This window comes from Salvelinus alpinus, chromosome 20, assembly GCF_045679555.1.
Source record: "Salvelinus alpinus chromosome 20, SLU_Salpinus.1, whole genome shotgun sequence".
NCBI lineage: Eukaryota > Metazoa > Chordata > Actinopteri > Salmoniformes > Salmonidae > Salvelinus > Salvelinus alpinus.
Window position 1 is genome coordinate 41,046,318 of NC_092105.1, and position 19,616 is coordinate 41,065,933.

The 19,616-nt window shown below is 42.0% G+C and overlaps 1 protein-coding gene across 3 annotated transcripts in view; it reads left to right on the forward strand.

Moving 5' to 3' along the window:
• Nucleotides 1–18,110, forward strand: part of LOC139546898 (cysteine/serine-rich nuclear protein 3-like) — a 32,654-nt gene extending 14,544 nt beyond the window's left edge. For 2 of the 3 annotated variants that reach the window (XM_071355822.1, XM_071355821.1), the window contains exons 3-6: nt 10,788–10,967; nt 13,556–13,815; nt 14,414–14,710; nt 15,016–18,110. In XM_071355822.1, the coding sequence (XP_071211923.1) occupies nt 10,817–10,967; nt 13,556–13,815; nt 14,414–14,710; nt 15,016–16,113 (1,806 nt within the window). In that variant the 5' untranslated portion in view covers nt 10,788–10,816 and the 3' untranslated portion in view covers nt 16,114–18,110. Of the gene's footprint in view, nt 1–3,351; nt 3,832–10,787; nt 10,968–13,555; nt 13,816–14,413; nt 14,711–15,015 lie in introns of those variants that run through there. The other variant, XM_071355823.1, reaches the window with a different exon arrangement.
• The last annotated feature ends 1,506 nt before the right edge of the window (nt 18,111–19,616 follow it).

The following is a 19,616-nucleotide window of genomic DNA, read 5'->3' on the forward strand; positions in this document are numbered from 1 at the left end:
CACCTGCATTTGGGGAGTTTCTCTCATTCTTCTCTGCAGATCATCTCAAGCACTTTCAGGTTGGATGGGGAGCGTCGCTGCACAGCTATTTTCATGTCTCTCCATAGATGTTCGATCGGTTTCAAGTCCTGGCTCTAGCTGGGTCACTCAAGGACATTCAGAGACTTGTCCCCAAGCCACTCCAGTGTTGTCTTGGGTTTGTGCTTAAGGTCATTGTCCTGTTGGACGGTGAACCTTCGTCCCCGTCTGAGGTCCTGAGCGCTCTGGACCAGGTTTTCATAAACGATCTCTCTGTACCTTGCGCCATTCATCTTTCCCTCGATCCTGACTAGTCTCCCAGTCCCTGCTGCTGAAAAACAGTCGCACAGCATGATGCATCCGCCACCATGCTTCACCGTAGGGATGGTGTCAGGTTTCCTCCAGATGTGATGCTTGGCATTCAGGCCAAAGAGTTCAATTTTGGTTTCATCAGACCAAAGAATATTGTTTCTCATGGTCTAAAAGTCTTTAAGTGCCTTTTGGCAAACTCCAAACGGACTGTCATGTGCCTTTTACTGAGTAGTGGTTTATGTCTGGCCACTACCATTAAGGCCTGATTGGTGGAGTGCTGTAGAGATGGTTGTCCTCCTGGAAGGTGCTTCCATCTCCACAGATGAATTCTGGAGCTCTGTCAGAGTGACCATTTGGTTCTTGGTCACCTCCCTGACCAAGGCCCTTCTCCCCCGATTGCTCAGTTCGGCCGGGCGGCCAGCTCTAGGAAGAGTCTTGGTGGTTCTAAACTTCTCCCATTGAAGAATGATGGAGGCCACTCTGTTCTTGGGGACCTTCAATGCTGCAGAAATGTTTTGTTACCCTTCCCCCGATCTGTGCCTCCACACAATCCTGTCTCGGAGCTCTACGGACAGTCCTTTCGACCTTGTGGCTTGTTTTTTTGACTTGTTGTGGCTTGTTTTTCTGACATGTACTGTCAACTGTGGGATCTTACCAAGTCATGTCCAATCAATTGAATTTACCACAGGTCGACTCCAATCAAGTTGTAGAAACATCTCAAGGATGATCAATAGGAAGAGGATGCACCTGAGCTCAATTTCGAGTCTCATAGCAAAGGGTCTGAATAATCATGTAAATACATTTATTTATTTTTTATTTATACATTTTTCTAAAACTTCTAAAACCTGTTTTCACTTTTTCATTATGGGGTATTGTGTGTAGATTGATGAAAACATTTAGTTTTAATCCATTTTAGAATAAGGCTGTAACCTAACACAATGTGGAAAAAGTCAAGGGGTCTGAATCCTTTCTGAACGCACTGTATATTCTCACTAGATTTTTATGCTGTGTGCTATTTGTCATTCATAAATGTCTTTTTTATTTTGACAAGTCACCAACTAACTACCTAACCTACTGTCATTGAAGTATCCACTGTTATTAAAGCATTAGAGCAATGCTGAAAGAATGACATTAAACTTGCATGTCTTGTGATACATCTGGTCCAGCTTGAGTTGATTTACTCTAATCTTGTGTTGGAGAGCTCAGCAGCTCACGGATCGCTATCAATATGCATAACCGCTGGGCTTGTTCACAATGTGCACTGTGGCTGGTATGTTAATCACTTGTACCAAAGCAGCCACGTCTCTTAAAGGCCAGAATGACTTCTCGCTGCGTTCACAATGTATAAAAACCTCCTTCAGACTAATACGGTCTCATAAATGATGTGTTACATAAAACATATGCTAGTTAACACAAAGGGATCTACTGTAACACAAAGGGATCAACAAATAGGCTCGAAAACCCGACCCAAGGCAACACAGTGACCAGGGTCTGGTTTCAATTATGAACTGTTTTGGCATAGAGGACGAATCAACATAGGGATCAACTGTAGCCTCCTGTCAACAGAGGTCCTCCTCAGTCTCTGTATAATAGCGAAATGACTCAAGCATCGTGGTTCACGTCGAAGAGCCGTAGTTCAAATTGTAAAGGTGACACGCCTCACTGTAGATACTGTAATGGTCTGTCTGGGGTTGGTGAGTTCATCCTGTGCCAGGACTTGATTTAGGCTACTTGTCACAGCAGAGTGGAAGATAAGTCCTCTGGGAGGAGGAGAGGAGAGGGCAGGAGGAGGGCAGCAGAATCTCTGTCAAGGGAAAGTCCAGTAGGTTCAGCGAGGACACATGTGAGGCAGCCGACTGCCGCTACCTGGGAGGAATGGCAGTTGGGTTTTAATGGTTCATAAATAAAACAATGTAATCCCGTCACACTGTCAAAAAACATGCTCGTCACACTGAAACTGTCCACTAAACATCGGCATTTGCCAGATGCACTGGGGATTTAATGTACATTATGCACTGTGTATAAGGCACTCGCCCAATTTGTTACATGTCTTCATCTTGGAATACACATTTCCTCAGCAGAGGACTAAGCAGGATGTGTTTGTGCGTGCAATGAAGTAGATTTATTGACCTTTGTTGTAACTTTGTCTCTGTATGTTTGTCTTTTGTCTGCAATCAGCCACGTTAGTGGTTGTGCCACACTCCTTAATACGGCACTGCTGCAGCGGTGATTCTATTTCCCTGCTGGCTGTAAAGCAGTAGATTAGGCCAACGCTATTGGAGGAAGTAGAGTGCTTTAATTGAGTGTGAGAATGATATCATTCCTCTTTCACTTCACTGGCCGTGGCCTCACTTACAATCACCAGGACTTCCTGGGATAGGAAGTGGTTGTACTATAATCACTTCAATGGGGATAACTATTTCATAGATATACAGGCTGTGAATACTGTAGTATTCACTGTGATCCCTATGATGGTAACTTACGTTTAATTAGCTTGTATGTGGTAATTCCCTTTTGTCTGAGGCATACATCATTTTTCCATGAATAGAAGACTTTTAAAATAAGCACAAAGAATGTTCTCATGCTGGATTTGTCACTTCTTGGAGATTTTGCTTCTAATGTCGATGTTGTGAACCACACAATGGTTTCTCCTGTGGTTTTAAGCCTTGTGCCCATTAATCAAACTGGGTTATTGTGCTGTGCCTGAAATCAAATATTTCTCTTCCTCTCCCTGTCCCTCTCTCTCCTCTTTATTCTCTCACTCATTCACTCACTCACTCACTCACTCACTCACTCACTCACTCGCTCGCTCGCTCGCTCTAACTATCTTCCCCCTCCCCTTCACCATTCTCGCTCCTTCAGCATCTCTCTCTCTCTCTCTCTCTCTCTCTCTCTCTCTCTCTCTCTCTCTCTCTCTCTCTCTCTCTCTCTCTCTCTCTCTCTCTCTCTCTCTCTCCCTCCCTCCCTGGCTCATGCTGGTAAAATTATCTGCAGACAGCAGGAGCAGAGGCACGCCTGACTCTCTCAGACATACCACCCATGTGATCTCACAGGCTGCCTCCCTCTGCTCCAGTCAGGCTCCAGCCTTTCAGCCGGCAGCAACTAATGAGTCTTTGTGTGGCTAGGGTGAATAAGAGAGAGAAGGAGGGAAGGGAGAGGGAGAGTTAAAGAGAGGCACCTATTGTCATTTAACAATAAAGCATAAAGGAAGGGAGAGGGAGAGTTAAATATTGTCATTTAACAATAAAGCATATGGTACCGGCAGTGGCAGTCAGGGCTGGGAAATGTACAAGTCTCTGTGTGTCTCCCACTCCCTCCCTCTCACCAGGTTCTCATGCCCTCAGAGTACTGGGGTCGCAGCAAGTCAGTGGACTAAAGCAAAATGGGAGCTTATCATTTATCATGTTTCACCTCTTTCTAAGTGCTTCATTTAGATTTTGCTCCCAAGTGTCACGTTAAGAAAGGGTGCCAGAGGAGTCGGGAACACGCCAGTGGACACAGGTCAGTGGTTTCTTTCAGGGCTGGCACAAAGTGCCCTGTTATGTATATTTATTTTTGCAGGGCTGATGTGTGACGACTTGCTACAGATGCTGGGGCTTGTTAGTATTGCTTGGGAACGAGAGCTTTCGTTGTGACTCTCTCTGTATGGCAGGTCCGCAGCGTGAGGCTTGTGTGTCACCTCTGTGTACAGTGATAGGTGAACCTTACGGGAAACATGATCTGTTTTGATTCAGAATATACGTGTGTCACATAGGGCTGTGGATGCAGTTCCTAAAGGAATACAGTTGGTTCGTACAGTGCATGTGTGTGGGCTCAGTGAAGCCAGCACAGGGAGGGGCTTTGCAAGCAGACTTTTGCTGCATTATTCCCACCCAGCATTTTCTCTTGCACCATGGTGTATGCCCAGCCTAGCCATGATTAGTTGGAACACAACAGTGGAGGAGACAAAGAAATGTAGAGGAGGAACTAGCTCTGCTCTCTGGCTTGTGCTGCTAAGCCCTGAAGAAGTGAAGTCTGCTTACATTAACCACTGAGTTGCATTTGATGTCCTGCCTATTCACTGTGTCAAGGAGATGTTACCCTATCCAGATTGGATCGGTCTATTTTAGGACAGCTACAATATGAAATGAGACGTGTAGCATAATCCTTGTTCGTACAGAAAACGATATGCATTGATTTGGATTTTGAGTGTAGCTATAACCATCATATTCCATTTTTCTTAATTGTGTGCCTCAAATCTTCCTCTTTAAACTATACTGCGATAATGTGTTGTCAGGTGTAGTCATACTATGATATTGATGTTTCACAGACATGAGGACTGGAGCAGAATCACTTTCAGACATGAAATCACTATTTCTGCTCATATGTTGGCATTGCCATGGAAACCACTTTGGCTATCATAGCATATTGCAGCATCTGCTGAGGGCTAAGAATACGAATGGATTTCCAACAATGGGGAACTAATTAAAATGATTACAAAATAGACTTGGGCCATCCCATGTGGAAAATAGAACTAAATTGTCTGTACTATTTTGTATTCTTCCTGAATTACAGTGAGGATTGTCCAGCTGCCCATTATGACAACTGTAGAAAAGGAGGTACTAAGTATCTAATGCATTTAAACATGTCATTCCATTGGTTATAGGTTACATAAACATGTCATTCCATTGGTTATAGGTTACATAAACATGTCATTCCATTGGTTATAGGTTACATAAACATGTCATTCCATTGGTTATAGGTTACATAAACATGTCATTCCATTGGTTATAGGTTACATAAACATGTCATTCCATTGGTTATAGGTTACATAAACATGTCATTCCATTGGTTATAGGTTACATAAACATGTCATTCCATTGGTTATAGGTTACATAAACATGTCATTCCATTGGTTATAGGTTACATAAACATGTCATTCCATTGGTTATAGGTTACATAAACATGTCATTCCATTGGTTATAGGTTACATAAACATGTCATTCCATTGGTTATAGGTTACATAAACATGTCATTCCATTGGTTATAGGTTACATAAACATGTCATTCCATTGGTTATAGGCTACATAAACATGTCATTCCATTGGTTATAGGCTACATAAACATGTCATTCCATTGGTTATAGGCTACATAAAATGTAATTCTATTGGTTATAGGCTACATAAAAATGTAATTCCATTGGTTACAGGCTACATAAAAATGTAATTCCATTGGTTATAGGCTACATACAAATTTTATTCCATTGGTTATAGGCTACATAAAAATTTTATTCCATTGGTTATAGGCTACATAAAAATGTATTTGCATTCAGGCAGTCTCTGATAGCTGTATTATTTGTACAACCTTTAATGCTAAATGATGAGGGCCAGTAACCATTTTAGACTGATTCAATATTTCATCAACGGTACCAACAGGAAACGCTGATATGTTTTGGTTCAAAATATGTAGAGTTTGTTTTAATCCTCCGCATCTGCGGTGGAAGTTGGCCGAGCTACAGCAGTGTTTGTCAGAACATAAGACATCCCGAAAATGTGTCTTCTCACGAAAACGTCTGTGGCGTCCGAACCGTTTGGGCTACAAACTAATATGACCACTCTATGGACAGATGAGACTCTCACTGGACACCGTTACCGGTTGAAATGTTTTTATGGAAGTGCGGAGGTAGTGTGCCCCAAAATAAAAAGGGTTAAATATGTGTGTTCCCCCCAAAAAACAAATCATTAGCTTTCTTATATATAGGAAATACACGTTAATAAATCCTTATTCCTCATGATTTATTTTTTATCTGTCTGTTTGGCCATTTATGAATGTGTTATTCAATGCGTTTCTATGGTCTATAGTAGTAATGATTAATATTTTTCTTCAATACCTACAGGGGTCCTAAAATTCAAAACCAAACAAACAATTCCATATGTTAGCTTTAGTGCATTTGAATGATTGGTCTACTGTGCAGAGGGACAGACAATCATTCAAATGGGTGTCCTGATGCCAAACATTGAGCATTCCACAGCGCTAAGTACTGTAGTGTGGGTTGGATCTCCTCCAGGTGCAAGCAGACCCATGTCACAGTACAACCACAGACACTTGGGAACAATGGTCCTTTGGCAGCGGCGTGATTTCTCTCCAGGTTCCACCACACTGGATGCGTCCCAAATGGCACCTTAATCCCTATATAGTGCAAAAGTAGTGCACAATATAGGGAATATAGTGCCATTTGGGATGTATGTGAAGGTAGTGCACTACATAGGGGCGCATACACTGTCCTTGAGGCAGCAGCAGTATTTGCATGTGTAATGAGTTGATAGCAGAGAGCGGCTCCAGATGAATGGGCACCTCTCTCTGAATGGAACTCCACCACAAGCTGCTCGGGCTGATACTGGGACTGAGACTGAAGCTGAACACTGTTTCTTTATTCCCGCGTCAAAAACAAAGAGGAGTCGGAGAGTGATGAATAAAAAAAGTATACCAATTACATTTAAGGACCAAAACATTGACAGCTGTGCCATACAGATTGCAAAATAGTTGGGAAGAGATTTCAGATGTATTTCAGATGTAAAATGTATTTCATGGCACATGGTTTATGAACTGGCACACAAAACGAAGGCGGATTCAAAACCTAGACTTTTTCCATTTAATTTATCATACAAAATTCTTGCAACCAATATAATGTTATATATATATATGGGGATATAACAATCGCAGCTCTGCAGATTTTGCTGTGAAGAGACCGAATCATTAGATCATTTGTTTTGGTAATGTCCATAAGTAGCTTGTTTTTGGTCGCAGGTTCAGGAGTGGCTGAAGAATTGCAACATTTACCTGGAGTTAACTCTGCAAATGGCACTGCTGGGTGATCTGAAAAGTCATAGTCAATATATCAATAATATAATAATACTCTTAGTCAAAAATGTTATTTTTAATTTACAATATGTAGAATCTATGAGAATAGAAAGGTTCAGAACTTTTGTGAAACATCACAGCACAGTTGAAAAATATATGGCAAATAGAAATCAAACCTGGATGGTGTTCAGGGATAGATGGGAGATGGTTGAGTAGAGCTGAAGGATGGGACTAAAAACATACAAAAGATAACTATTGTAAAATATACTGTGTCCATAAAACGTATATAGTATGTATAAGCTGGAAGTAGAAGCCTAAGTGGTGTTGTCAATTAGTTTACTCCAATTAGGGGAGCGGGGTAGGGTTAGGGGAAAATAATAAAGGAATATATATATGGCAAATATATAATATATATGGTCAATATATAATATATATGGCAAATATATATATACTGTATATGGAATTGGAAATGATGCAGACAATTACATTGATGGAAGCCACAATCTATTTGCAATATTAAAGCTGATCCACCCCCTAAACATAAAAAAATCTCATTAGATGTGTTTTAGAAGATTGCATCCCACATCATGTAGTAAGAGAACCAAAAGCCAGACTGTTGTTGTCACATACACTACATCAACTGTATTTAGGGACATATTAGACAACATGCATCAAAATAATTGCAACTTGATTACTGATATAAGCAATGGCTGGCTGAAGACATGTTGATGGAAATATGGAGAATGATTTGTGGAGGAAAGGCAGCAAGTTCCAACAACCCATTGTTTGACAGTTACAATTCAACACTTATTACAGTCAGTAGCCTAATTTGGCACTTACAGTAGTATTTGTGCAGTTGACTGATGAACCAGGTCTTGTTTTGATTTGTTTAATTACACCATCAGTCAGAGTTTAATGGCTGTCACTGGTGGCTGTTCTCCCCTGGCCTCTGTAGTGGCATTGGGGAGGATGAGTGACTCAGCAAGGGGTGCATCCCAAATGGCACCCTATTCCCTATATACAGTGCCTTCAGAAAGTAGTCACATTTTTTTCACATTTTGTTGTGTTATTGGCTGAACTTAAAATGGATTCCATATAAACGCTGTGTCACTGGCCTACACACAATACCCCATAATGTCAAAGTGGAATTACGTTTTTAGATTTTTTTTTTTACAAAAAAAATGAAAAGCTGAAATGTCTTAAGTCAATAAGTATTCAACTCCTTTGTTATGTCAAGCCTAAATAAGTTCAGGAGTAAATATTTGCTTAACATGTCACATAATAAGTTTCATGGAATCACTCTGCAAATATAGGGTTTATCATGATTTTTTTCATGACTACCCCATCTCTGTACCCTACACATACAAATTATCTGTAAGGTCTGTAAGTGAATTTCAAAAACAGATTCAACCACAAAGACCAGGGAGGTTTTGCAATGCCTCGCCTATTGGTAGATGGGTAAACATTTTAAAAGTTGACATTGAATATCCCTTTGAGCATGGAGAAGTTATTAATTACACTTTGCATGGTGTATCAATACACTCAGTCACTGCAAAGATACAGGTGTCTTTCCTAACTCAGTTGCCGGAGAGGAAGGAAACCGCTCAGGGATTTCACCATGAGGCCAATGGTGACTTTAAAACAGTTACAGAGTTTAATGGAGTGATAGGAGAAAACTGAGGATGTATCAACAACATTGTAGTTACATGACAGTACTAATCTAAGTGAAAAGAAGGAAGCCTTTACAGAAAAAATATTCTAAAACATGCATCCTGTTTACTAAAGTAAAACTGCAAAAAATGTTGCAAAGAAATATCCTGAATACAAAGCGTTATGTTTGGTGCAAATCCAACACAACACATCACTGAGTATCACTCTTCATATTTTCAAGCATGGTGGTGGCTCCATGTTATGGGTATGCTTGTCATCGGCAAGGACTAGGACATTTTTTTGGATGAAAATAAATGGAATAGAGCTAAGCACATGCAAAATCCTAGAGGAAAACCTGGTTTAGTCTGCTTTCCAACAGACACTGGGACTGGGAGACAAATTCATCTTTCAGAAGGACAATAACCCAAAACACAAGGACAAATATAATACTGGAGTTGCTTACCAAGACGGCATTGAATGTTCCTGAGTGGCCTAGTTACAGTTTTGATTTAAATTGGCTTGAAAATCTATGGCAATACTTGAAAATGGTTGTCTAACAATGGTCAACAACCAACTTGACAGAGATTGCAGAATTGAAAAAAGAATAATGTGCATATATTGTACAATCCAGTTGTGCAAAGCTCTTAGAGACTTACCCAGAAAGACTTACTGCTGTAATCGCTGTCAAAGGTGATTCTAACATGTATTGATACTCAATACTTTAAAAAAATATTTCTGTCTTTCATTTTCAATATATTTGCAAACATTTCTCAAAAAATATTTTCACTTTGTCATTATGGGGTATTGTGTGTAGATGGATGAGGGGAAAAACGATATTATTTCATCCATTTTGAATTCAGACTGTAACACAGCCGAATGTGGAATAAGTCAAGGGGTATGAATACTTTCTGAAGGCACTGTAGTGCATTATTGTTGACCAGAGCCCTGGTCAAAAGTAGTGTGCTATATAGGGAATAGGGTGCAATTTGAGATGCAGCCAGGGCCTGTCCTCAGTTTCTATGAACCTGGGAGCTATTAAACACTCTGACTCCAACAGCACTTCACATCCCTCTGGGTGCTCCCCCCGGTCCATTTGAACATTTTCACTTTCTTTCTTCTATAGAGGGTATAACCATGTCAGTCATAATATCCTCCTAACCACTATAAACTATCTTCAGTCATGCCCCAGATTGGAACCCCTCTAGGGAGCACTGAATGTGCAACATTACACATTTTACAAATCACTATTTTACTTATGCACACACATGCGCACGCACGGCCACACGCGCACACATTCACGTGTGCATGCACACACATTCAGGCATATTTAAATTCACTGCATATCCCAGGATAAGTAAAGCTGTAGTCAGGCTTTTTAAATTTCCCATAAGATGGAAGTTAATTAATTTTGAAGCCAAGGGATATTTTCAATCAGTAGCCGGCTGGATGCATGCATTGTGTTTTTGAGGTGCAACAGCAATTAAGTACAGTCAGATTATGTTTTTAGTTATGCTGCTGTGGGCAGATATTACAATCCTGCTTTGGGCGGTAACGTCTCATTTAATTTTTGCCCCATGTTGTTCTTTTGTGATAAAAATATCCAGGCAGTGTTTTTAGAAATACCATCATGAATGCAGGGCAAAGTAAGCAAAATCTCACCCCAGTGTCCCTTTTCTGTCGCCGCTCAATCAAAGACAGCAGAGTGAACAAGGTAGACACGTCATGCAATTAGCATCCTTCGCCTCGCATCCGAGCTCCTTTGTGTCAAGGTGATCAATTGCCTGGGGACCATCGGGTAGGTAGTGACGGCAGGGGGGGGTGGTGGCGGGGGGACCTGGGTAGCAGGAGGGGTTGTTGTGTTCTGTGGCTCACTGCTAATTTCCTGTGTTGAGGAGGACTGTGGAGGCCGGCGGGGCCTAAGCTGGGCATTAAATAATGTGTACCCTTCCTTGTGCTGGCTGTTGCAGGTGCAGCGGTGGAGACGGAGAGGAGGGCCATGAGCGGTATACTTAAGAGGAAGTTTGACGAGGTGGAGGCTTCCTCCTCGCCGTGCTCCTCCTTGCAGGAGTCTGATGACGAGGTCTCCTGCAGCGAGAGCGGAGACAGCAGTGACAGTGTCAACCCTTCAGCCTCGGGCCCCTTCACTCGTGAGCACACACACACACACACACACACACACACACACACACACACACACACACACACACACTGCTCTCTCCCGCTATACATCTGCTCAGCACTGATACAGTCTGACACGAACAAACAAAAAGCTACATGCGTTATTCATCTTGTAGTTTAGTGAAAGAGACATATTTTTGAATGAAGCATGTGTCATTCAGATTATACTTCTGTATCGTAATTGTTGCATCTAAAATGGACGTTGAGTGCATTAGGAAACAGCATGACAATAACATTTTGTCATTGTGATGACTTGCTAAAGCACAATACAACCCTCGGTTAGAAATGTCATTCAGATAACTCAGTTGAAGAGGAAATTGAAAAAAGCTGCATCAACCGGTGTGCTTTAAAAGAGGAGAAGAGACGCAATCCATGGCATTGTGTGAGCTGAGCTGGTGTCTGTGTGGACAGCTGAGTAGCCATAAGGACGGCTGGATGGACTGTGCTGGGCTGTAATAAAGGGGAATGAGTGCAGCGCCGCAGCAGCAGCACAACAGTCTCTCATTAGGCGTTGCGTCAGCAGGCACAGCACAGTACAGCGCAGTACAGCACAGTACAGCCTGATGAATGAGCTGATGCTCTCTAGTCTCTGGCGTTGTGCAAAGCCAGTGGTGTGTCTGGCAGGCTCTGAGAAGCTATCAGTTGAGTAAACCTGTCATCGGAAAGGCTTCAGTCAGTTTGGCAGGCACCTCTGATGGTGCCACTGATTTAAAAAAAAAAGACCTGTGTTTTAGATTGCCTGTTTTTTTCTATGAGCAGATATGATGTTATTGGTAGTCAGCCTGGGGAAAATGTGTGGATTGTCAGTGGTTGGTGCTTCAGGTGACAGATCTATGTTGTGTTTGGGGAAAGACGGATACAGTAACCCTACCCTGGTTTTCTTGTGGGTGTGAGTGACAGGGCTCCTCCCTGCGTTGTGTTTACGTGTGCGTGTGTGCCAGAGGACGCTGGTAGGAGGAGCTATAGGAGGACGGGCTCATTGTAATGGCTGAAAAGGGAATAAATATAACGATATCAAACAAATGGAAACCATTTATTCCATTCCAGCCATTACAATGAGCCCCTCCTCCTATAGCTCCTCCCACCAGCCTCTGGTGTGTGCGTATGCACTTGTGTACGTGTTTGTGTGGGTCCATACGTGCGCGCGTGTTTGGGGGGGGGGGGGGATCGGGGACAAGGGTGCTGTTTCCCCAGACTCCTGAGCCTTCTGGGTCAGCTGCTGCAGATAAAGGCAACCAGGAGGACGTTGCTCTAAGCCACGGGAATCAGAGAGCAGTTCATGCAGCAGAACACACGGCTCCCAGAGCTTCTCCTCACTAAAGAGGTGTCACACTGTGTCAGGTGCTGAGATGTACAGTAGCATTGTTGCCTGGAGGATACAGTACAACTCCGTTTGGGGTCGCGTTAGTGTTGGAGAAATAATCCAGCCCCTCTCCTTGTGTGATTGCTTTTAGAGGAGCAAAACAAAGCCTTGGAATTTCTGAATCTGAATCGGGAGGTCTTTGACGAAGGGCTTCTATGTATTCTCACAGATGTATTTTTAGAACTACATGGTCATAGCAACCCTAATATCACAAGTCACTAGAAGATGGCCGGACAAGAAATAGGAAGAAATACAGAGATATCGAACTCTGTTACGTATTGCAAGCTTGAAAATGACCTCTGCATGTAATTGCTTTCTCATTCAGTAAAACCACATGGATACCCTAAACAAAGTCTGATAAACCTTTTTGGGGGGGAAAATAAAGCGTAATTCCGATCAACAAGGCCAGACTGGCGCTGCCATGCCTGTAATGAATGCATTGTCCTTATGGCACAGGGTGGACTGCTGCTGGAACCAGATGGTTCCCATTTGTCCTGTTTTTCTGACATCAAGTGAGCGCTGGGAAAGCTGTGCTCAACCACTCCAGATCTGAGCCAGGAGGGGGATTATTTATGCTCTCTGTCTTTGCTTTCTTTTTCCTCCCTCCTTCCCTCCCTCCTTCCCTCCCTCTCATAGAATGGTCCTTAAAAAGCCACACGTAGTACTGACATGCCAAATGGCAGAGTTGGGATGATGACACTGCTCTACTAAGCTGGCTTGAGTTAGAGGACGTCCCTGTTGTCTGAGTGTTAGCAAGAGGACTCCCGAGGTTCATTAAAAGACAAATAAAAAGAGGCATTCAAATCCTGCAAATCGTAAGCAAGCAGACTAGCGTTTTATCTTGTTATGGTATGGCTACACGCATACTGTACACCACTGAGAGCACATCATGGCGAGCAACAACATACAACTCTTCCCTATGTACATGATTCCGATTTTAAATAAGTGCTTTCTCTTGAAACAGTGTGCTTGTATGCTGTCAAGGGGGTTAATCTAGCTTTTTCTCATACTGGTGATTTCACATTCTCTTTCTTGATTTAAAATGGGCTATTCTTTCCTCCACATCGAACTGGTTAATCTTTCATCCATGTATGAACCAATAACCCTGCTTTCCCTATTATTTATATGTATGAAGAAGCGGGCCATCACCAGCTTCCTTTCACCATCTTCTCCCCTCGTCTTTTGATTCTGTAGCTGATTCTATACTGAAGAGGGAGAAGCGTGTGAGAACAAGGAGGGTACATTTTGACAATGTGACGGTGTACTACTTCAGCCGGCGCCAGGGCTTCACCAGTGTGCCCAGTCAGGGGGGCAGTACTCTGGGCATGTCCAACAGACACAGCGGTGTCAGGCAGTACTCCCTGGGAGAGTTTGCCCTGGAGCAAGAGAGAATCCACAGAGACATGCTCCGAGACCATCTGAAGGAGGAGAAACTCAACTCCATGAAACTCAAGGTATTGGTTCGAATCCAGGCTGTATCACAACCGGCCGTGATTGGGAGTCTCACAATTGGCCCAGCGTCGTCCGGGTTTGGCCAATGTAGGCCGTCATTGCAAATAAGAATTTGTTCTTAACTGACTTGCCTAGTTAAATAAAGGTTAAATAAAAATAAAGAAATACTTAAGCAATAAGGCCCGAGGGGGTTTGATATATGGCCAATATACCACGGCTAAGTGCTGTTCTTAAGCATGACGCAACGCGGAGTGCATGGATACAGCCCTTAGCCGTGGTATATTGGCCGTATACCACAACCCCCCAGTGGTGCCTTATTTCTATTATGAACTGGTTACCAACATAATTTCAAGAGTAAAAAATTGTTTTGTCATACCCGTGGCATACGGTCTGATAACCCACGGCTGTCAGCCAATCAGCATTCAGGGCTCGAACCATCCAGTTTATAAATACAGTTATGACATATTGTATCCTTTTATAAATATAGAATGTTATATGTTTCCAACTGCTCACTCTGTGTACTCTTCCGAGAAGCAGCATGTCATTGGTTTCAGCTGGTTCAAACCGGACAAAATTTGATCCCTTCTCGTTTGTTTTCAGCTGACTAAGAATGGTACAGTGGAGTCGGAGGAGGCCAACACGCTCATGGCAGAGGACATCTCTGACGATGACATTGATCTGGAAAACACAGAGGTGGACGAGTACTTCTTCCTACAGCCCCTCACCACGAAGAAGCGCCGGGCTCTGCTGCGGACCTCGGGGGTGAAGAAGATTGACGTAGAGGAGAAGCACGAGCTGCGGGCCATCCGGGTGTCCAGGGAGGACTGTGGCTGCGACTGCAGAGTGTTCTGTGACCCAGAGACCTGTGCATGCAGCGTAGCAGGAATCAAGTGCCAGGTAAATCCCTGGGTAGTCTGACCATACTGTACACGCTCTCATATTGACACAGATGTGCCACTCTATCCGCTCTGGAATTAAGCCTTCTATGCGGCCCCTAGTCTTCAGGCAAATGCATTTCAATAGAAGGGTGATTAAGCGATCAAATATTTTAGACGTTGTAGATGAAAGTACTGTATCATTGAAAAAGTACTGTATCATCTACAGTAGCTTATCTGATATTGCCAAAGTATTACATTCATTAATCTATTACATGCAAACTGCAGAATATATGGTCATATAACCCAAGGTGGTCCAATCTACAGGTGGACCGCATGTCTTTTCCCTGTGGCTGTACCAAGGAGGGCTGTAGCAACGCGGCCGGCCGGGTGGAGTTTAACCCCATCCGCGTGCGGACCCACTTCTTGCACACCATCATGAAGCTAGAGCTGGAGAAGAGCCGCGAGCAGCAGCAGGCATCCCCTGCCAACGGTTACCATGGCGAAAGCAACGGCTATGGCAGCCCTCTGGTCCAGACCCAATACTCTCTGTCAGACCCAACAGTCCAACAGTCTGCCATCATGCACCTCCAGACTGCTGACGACATGGACGAGCCTCTGGGTGATGAAGACGAAGATGAGGATGATGAGGAGAATGAGGAAGATGACGAGGATGAAGAGGACAGCAGCAGTTTATGCAGCGGACTGTCTGACTCCAGCACTCAGAGCTTGGCGAACAGTGACTCTGAGGAAGAGGACGGCGATGAGGAGGACAAGTCGGAGGACTTTGAGAATGGAGTCAGCGAGCCGCCTGTCGCCAACACTGAGGTTGCCCCCCTGTCCTCTGTGTTGTGTTACTCTGACGCCACTCTGCCACAGGACAACCATATGAATGGAAACTCTTATTTATTCAGCTCCCCAGCAGATTATTATCAGTTGGAGAACCCCAGTGCTGTTGCCTCAGCCAACGGGACGGCCAGCCAACCCAGTGAACCCTATGGAGAGGTCTTATCATTCCCGCACACAGTAAGCACTACTAACGGTGCCATGCCACAAGGACCATTTAACATGGCCGTCGACATTGCAGAGCAGTACACAGATTACCCCCGCCAGGCTGAGGAACAGTACGCCAATCAGCACTTCACCATGACCAATGGCACAGCAGCAACCACCACTGCCATGGGCTGCTGCACACCTGACCTGGAGAACAACATGGTCCCGTCTAAAGGAACATTCCCTGAGCAACCTGGGGGCCTCAGCCAGATTGAGTTCCACAACAACTACCTGAACAATAAGAAGTGTTTTGTGGCAGAGCAGCCAAAGGAAGTGTCTAGCGTTAATTGTCTGTCTGAAGGGCCTTCTTTAGCAGTCAGTACAAAGATCCCTGCATTAGCAGAGAATCTCCCCCAGGTCGCACCAGTTTAGTGGGCCTAACTCACCTGTAGGCTTCATGTTGTCTTTTCTTAATGAACAAGGCTGACCAAGTGTTATTTATGGAGAATATATTAATGGCCTTTAATGGGAACTCAACTTTCCAAGTCATTTACAAGACCATACATTAGATTGACATTATTTAGCTACAGGTTCCATGATGAGAAACGTTTCTAATGAGCCCCCTGATTTCTAGTATTCTAAACTGCGAGATGGAATCAGTCAACAAAAACTGAAAGCTGTAAGCCTGTGCAATGTATCTTGTAATTTTAAAGGTTTTAAGGATATATTGTGAATGGAACTTTTCTATGTCTATGTGTCAAATGTGCAAAAAATGAATTGTCCCAGTTTATTTATTGGTTCTGAAGTATGTGTATACTTATAAATGGTTTGATATTTATAAATGCATGTTATTTTGGGTCTTTCAATGGCATTTATGAGGAATTGACCATGTTCAATTTGGGTTGATAAAGTCTGTATTAATGTACTGTACAAACCTTATTGTGTTGTCGCTTGTAATCCATGCTTTTATATTGTTTGGAAAAGCTTGAAACAGACTACAACTTTTAGTTATTTATTTTGAATTGTAATGCTAAGAGCATTATGTCATCGGTGACATTGAAGTCAAAATGATTCACAGCTGTTTGCACTTTTGTGAAGGTGATATACTAATGCAGCACTTTGACATTCATTTCTCAAAGATCACATACAACTATCCAATCTATGGAAACAGGATAATAATATGATCAATAAATAATATTTTATGAGGCTTCATTTCAAATAAATGTCAATAAAAAAATGTGTAACTCTTAACTGAGGACACTATATTGATGAGTTGGACAGGGAACTGATTTCAAGGATATATTTAGCTCCACATTCCATTCTCGTATGACAACTGAGAGTAAATACATCAAGAGATTGTTTGTACAGATACAAACATTATTGTGTGACGCAATTATTGAACGGTGCAACAGTAACAGGAAATGCAAAATGAAACTTACACATGGAAGTGTTTTAATGACAGTTCAAACTATCACTACATGTCATACTCTTGAGAGCCACATCAGTATCGCGCATGAAATGCAGATCTCATTTATTGTAAAAAAAATAAAAATAAAAATAAGAAAAACATTTGAAGTTGGACAATCATATCAGCACCAAGTTACAAAATTACTGATCAGCACGGGTGATTTGTAGGAAAGTATAATTAGCCAAAAATCTGTATATAACTTTGACCACCTTTAAATAACTTATAAGTAAGACCATTGAACTAAATGCTCCAGATATGTATTGCTTTAACTGTTTTGAAATGTTAGGGACAGCAGTGATTCCAAACAGCCTTTACAATTAAAGACCAACATTCCCTCACCATAAAAAGAGTGGGAACCCCTGCATGTATCCCTGTCCTATTCGAAGCCTAAAGTGTGAATAGTCATCCAACATGCTCATACACTCCTGTATATGATTACTACTTGATTTGAGTTTCTGCTCCTGACTCCTCACTGAGGTGAGTAATAATGTTACCTCACCTCAGTGGCAAAGTAAAGTGCATCCAGCTGTCAGGGAATCAGTGCCACTGTATTAGTATGACTTAGTATCAGTGCCAAAGCATTTAAGAGAAGGCCACATACAGTGACGTTGAATCACTCTGCTGTGTGTATGATTTTCAGTACTTATTATGAATGATATATTTAAATGTGTATTTGTGGTTTACTGAACAGTCTGTATTGAATAAAAAACATGTTTTGGTCTTAAATTGCACTTGTTTTATGATGGTTGTGAATTGTACAGCTCCATGTGCCTGATTTCATTATGTTGGTTACTATCATGTTTGCTTCTGTGAAACAGAATCTTTTTTGCCCAAAATGGTATAAATGTTTCAATATGTGTTTTGGTTTCTTAACGTTAGATAAAGCCAAAATGTTTTGTTTTTGTTGTGTTTCTGCTTTTTAACAATACATCACTTAGAAATAAAATGAAACCATGTGTTACTTTTCTTCATATGTTTAATGATTTTAGCTTGAACTCTTTCTGTAAAAAAAATATATATCTGCTCTACGTGTGTTTAGAGAAAGGGTACACCTGCAATGACTGAAGGCCTAGTAAAAATTATGGACAGGGATGCGTCAAGGATGAATTATTTTGTGCACAGCGCCCTCTCCTGTTGAACATAAGAAATGAAAAACCTCAAGTATCCAAATAGAAGACTCACTCACGAGCGCATTCGGGTTCTAGAACCAGGCATGTCCCTAAATTCAACAAAATTCTAACATTCCATTGTCAGAACTTCTTGTCAATAGGGGGGCGCTGTTTTCACTTTGGAAAAAATCGTGCCCAATTTAAACGGCCTCGTACTCTGTTCTAGATCATACAATATGCATATTATTATTACTATTGGATAGAAAACACTCTGAAGTTTCTAAAACTGTTTGAATTATATCTGTGAGTAAAACAGAACACATTTTGCAGCAAACATTCATACAGGAAGTGAAAAATCTGAAAACGAGGCTCTGTTTCAGGGCCTGCCTATTCAACTGGCTTTTATTTATCGATATGTATGCACTTCATACGCCTTCCACTAAATGTCAACAGGCAGTGGAAGGTGGAATGGGGTGTCTAGCTTGATCTGAGGCCGAACAAGAGCTTTTGGAGTGACAGGTCCGGTATTTACTTTGTCTTCGACGGCGCGCGAGGGACCTCGACATTTTCTTCTGAAAAGCGTTCGGTATACACGGCGAATATCTCCGGCTCTGATTTTATTTGATACATATGATAATAACATCATAAAGTAGTTTTTTTCAACCGAGTTTCATCAGTTTATTCAACATTTATTGGGACTTTTGGAGTTTTCCGTTCTTTGCGCCAAGAGAGGATGGGAATGTTAGCAACCTTGGCTAGCATTGTGGCGCGAATTCGACAGAAGAAATGGACATTCTAAAACCAAACAACGATTTATTCTGGAAATAGGACTCCTTGTACAACATTCTGATGGAAGCTCAGCAAAAGTAAGAAAACATTTATGATGTTATTTCGTATTTCTGTGTAATATGTTGATGCCTATTCTCTGCCGTGTTGGTGAGCGCTGTCTCACAATAACCCAAGCTGTATGTTGTGGTAAAGTTATTTTAAAAAATCTAACACAGCGGTTGCATTAAGAACCAGTGTATCTTTCATTTGCCATACAACAAGTATTTTTATGTAAAGTTTATGATGAGTTCTTTGGTCAGATTAGGTGAGTGTCCAAAATATCTCCGGACATTCTGGGGAAATGTTGCTACGTATTCACAATGTATAACCACGATTTGCAGCTCTAAATATGCACATTTTCGAACAAAACATAAATGTATTGTATAACATGATGTTATAAGACTGTCATCTGATGAAGTTGTCCAAAGGTTAGTGATTCATTTTATATATATTGCTGGTTTTTGCGAAAGCTACCTTTGCGGTGAATAAATGCGTTTGTGTGTTTGGCTATTGTGGTAAGCTAATATAAT